A 3671-nucleotide genomic window follows, 5' to 3' on the forward strand; every position below is an offset into this window, starting at 1 on the left:
GTGAACTTATTAGTTTGCAGCTATGTTAATCAAATCAGGTTGGGTTTCCATTACGCGTGCCAAACGTGCCAAACGGTGCCAATCCCCTTTGATCTGACATCAGATGTGACGGGACAGTCGATATAGAGATACATTTATCGTCTCCTCAGCTGTAAAACGCTCACTCTTTCCAGTTGGTAGGTCCACCATCTAACTAGCTCTCCGCCGTGCACTCCAATCGCGCCTCTTTTAAAGGGAATGAGAGGTGACACTCTGATTGGCTTATTGAATGATACGCCCAAAACACAACCATGACTAATTCACAGAGTAAGTCCAACCCTTTTAGACTCTCCGCCATGGCGCACAGTCTGAAAACGCGCTGTCTAACTAGCAAGTGACTGGGACACGCCCATGCGCCGCACGCCTGGCGCTTTGCGTTTTAGACCATCTAAATAGGGCCCTATGTCTCTTTTTGCCTTCAGTGTGTCTTGCCTCCAGCTTCTTCCTCATGGCGTACCCGTTCCAGCTCAAAGGCCTCCACAGCTCTCTCAAAGGGTGCCACTGACAGAGGCTAATGAGTCAATGCCACCAACCCCCAAGTGTGAAATCAATGCTGACCCTGCCTTCTACCACCTGCCTAAACCACAACCACATCTACAAAACATTCATTAAAATACCAATAAAGCTATCATAACAGGATCAATTGTTACTTGGTTTAGATCTGCATTATGAGATTTGCTCACAATAAGAAAAATAATGGAACACTACTGTATCCCTGACTTATGACACCCCTGACAACCTAGAGTTTTTGAGTTGCCCTGTAGAGCAAAAAATGATATGCTGTTGATATGTTGTGCTCTACCAGAATGTGCACAAGGACATGAATACATGACACAAACACAGTAGTGATGCAGAAATGACTGAGCACAACTGTTTCAGGATCTATTTTGGCATTTCTCACCTACAACACTGGAGTGTGGAAGTTTGGACTTTTGTAAGGCAAGTTATTGGATGTCTCACCCTCTCCAGCAGACTCATCTCTTGGAAGTCTGGGCTGGTGTTGGCCAGCCGCTGCAGACTGTGTGTCAGGTCATAGTCAGTGCAGAAGTAGAAGCCATCTGTGGTCAGCACATTGTTAATCATGGACAGGAAAGTCTTGTTCTCTTGAGACTAAAGGAGGAAAGAAAACATGCTTTAGTTTTCGAGGAAAACTCATGACCATGCAATTTACAGGGCGCAGGGAACTGGATACTCATGTTTTACTGGTACTGTATGTGTGCACCGATCCAACTTTTCCCCTCCCTATCAAGTACCAATCTGATACCAGCTCTCTTTTTTTAACCACATTCAGATCTGTTTGCCTCACTGCATGGTCCATCTTTACAAGGTAACATGATACCCATTACTTACTGGTAAAAGTCAAAAGAGTTGGACTCGCACAGTAGCTGCTGTTGAAGCCTTACCACTACCAAAGCTAAAACTGTAGTGTCCTGAGGGTGCTGTTCCAAAAAGTCATGAGGTTGTAAAATCATGAATGTTAGATGTTGTGATGTGAGGTGTCTAATGACCAACAAGCATAAAAGCTGTTGCACAAGAGCTCTGAACCCAAATTCCAATGTAAAAATGCAAAACTTTGTGCATGTAAATTTCATATTCACTTTTTCTTTGTTTTTTTTTTTAGTGCATTTTCTCAGCATCAAAGTCACTATACTTCAGTTGTGAGGCAATGAAAAGATGTTGAGAATGAGAACCAAATTTTCTTTTTAATTTACACTGACACTAAATCTTTTTCATTCACTCATTCATTCATTTTCCATAACTACTTATCCTGTTAGGGGTCGCAGTGGGGCTGAAGCCTATCCCAGCTGACACTGAGTGAGAGGTAAGGTACACTCTAGACAGGTTGCCAGACTATCAGAGGGCTAACACATACAGTACGTTAATATGACGTTAGAGAAAATTGATTTATTGTGTTAGTCTCACTAAAACCCTTTGGACTTTTAAAATACATGTAAACATGCTAGTACTACTGAAATCATACTAAATCGAATTTCTCAAAGTCGGACTAACACTGATGATGCGACTGAGAGTCGAATTCCTCCTGCATGTATACAGTTGTAGGGAATCTACTGGTATTATATAAAGCGGGGATACTATTTGTTGGAAATCTATAACAATACAATGTTTTACACGGCGGCGCCATTTGTTGGGACTAAGCCTCACCAAGGGCCTAACCTCGTAATATATCTCCAATTGAAGTATAAACATGGCTATCAGAAATAATTAATAATCATTAATAATGTTGAATAATATGACTTAATTGACATTAAATCACCTCGTGGGGCACCATTCCCAAAAAGGGAAAAATGATAGCCAATTAGTGATATTAGTCTCAAAAAGTTCACTAAACTATCAATATGGAATTTTGATTAATAACTGCATTAAAAACCACAACCACATTAATAGTTAAGCTTGAAGGATTTCTGAGTTCTTGACATAGCAAAGGTTGACTANTGTGTGTGTGTGTGTGTGTGTGTGTGTGTATATGTGAGAGAGAGAGAGAGAGAGAGAGAGAGAGAGAGAGAGAGAGAGAGAGAGAGAGAAATGGCTGACAACTGAGAACTACAAGATGGCTGGATCAAAGCTGGCTTCAGACTGGGGGAGGGTTTGTCTGACTGTGTGGTCAGGACAAAGACAGGAAAAGAAGCGGGAACTTTGAGCTTCCTCTCTGGGTGTAGCTAGGTCGAAAGCCAATTTGTAAGTGAGTCTATGTGAATGTGATATGTGTTGCAGAGGATCTGGATTAGTGCAGAGGATGTTTAGTTCTATCTGTGAGTCTGTGAAAAGCATCAGCAAACTAAACACGACCTAATGACCAATGACCAACCAATGACCTAACTGCAAACAATCAAAACAATGACTCAATAAACAGCATTAATGGCATCTCATAAAATACAATGAGCTATCAATTTGGAACTCTGAATAAATTACTAAAATTACCATATTAATAGTAAAGGTTGAAGGATTTGGAAGTTCTTGACACAGTAGTTCACAATTCATCCACTCTTGTGCAATATTAAATAAACAGGCATGATTCCAAAAACATTTATTTACAAATAAAGCAAAGCAAAACAAAACAAATAAATTCTAACTAGTCTCTGTAAACATGGGTTTGTATAAAAACAACATGGCTGACGACAGAAAACTACAAATGGCTTGGCCTGATCAAAGATGACGGAATCAAAAACGACCTCGGAGGTCAGGCAGAGGTCTGCCTGACCATGTGGTCAGTCAGACAATGGAAAAAGAAAAGTAGCGGGAACTTTGAGTTTCCTCTTAAAGAGTAGTCATGTTGAAAGCCAATTCCTTGTGAGTATATGTGTATGTGATATATGTTATAAAAGGGTCTGGATTAAGAGTAGGGTTGTAACGGTACACAAAAATCTCGGTTCGGTACGTACCTCGGTACACAAGTCACGGTTCGTTTTTTTTTCGGTACAGTAATGAAAAAAATAGACAACTATTAAATATCTTTTACTTATTGGTAACCTTATTAAAACATACCACCACAGCAGGTAACTCTTTTTACACAATTTTTGAATGAAACAAATATACACTGCTCAAAAAAATAAAGGGAACACTAAAATAACACATCCCAGATCTGAATGAATGAAAAATTCTTATTAAATTTT

At 39.9% G+C, this 3671-nt stretch overlaps 1 protein-coding gene across 1 annotated transcript in view; it reads right to left on the reverse strand.

Moving 5' to 3' along the window:
• Positions 1 to 3671, reverse strand: part of sacm1la (SAC1 like phosphatidylinositide phosphatase a) — a 96062-nt gene that overhangs the window by 56352 nt on the left and 36039 nt on the right. Inside the window, exon 5 of the mRNA XM_050033981.1 lies at positions 1000 to 1149. Within this exon, the coding sequence (XP_049889938.1) occupies positions 1000 to 1149 (150 nt within the window). The remainder of the gene's footprint in view (positions 1 to 999; positions 1150 to 3671) is intronic.

Source organism: Epinephelus moara, chromosome 22, assembly GCF_006386435.1.
Source record: "Epinephelus moara isolate mb chromosome 22, YSFRI_EMoa_1.0, whole genome shotgun sequence".
Taxonomy (NCBI): domain Eukaryota; kingdom Metazoa; phylum Chordata; class Actinopteri; order Perciformes; family Serranidae; genus Epinephelus; species Epinephelus moara.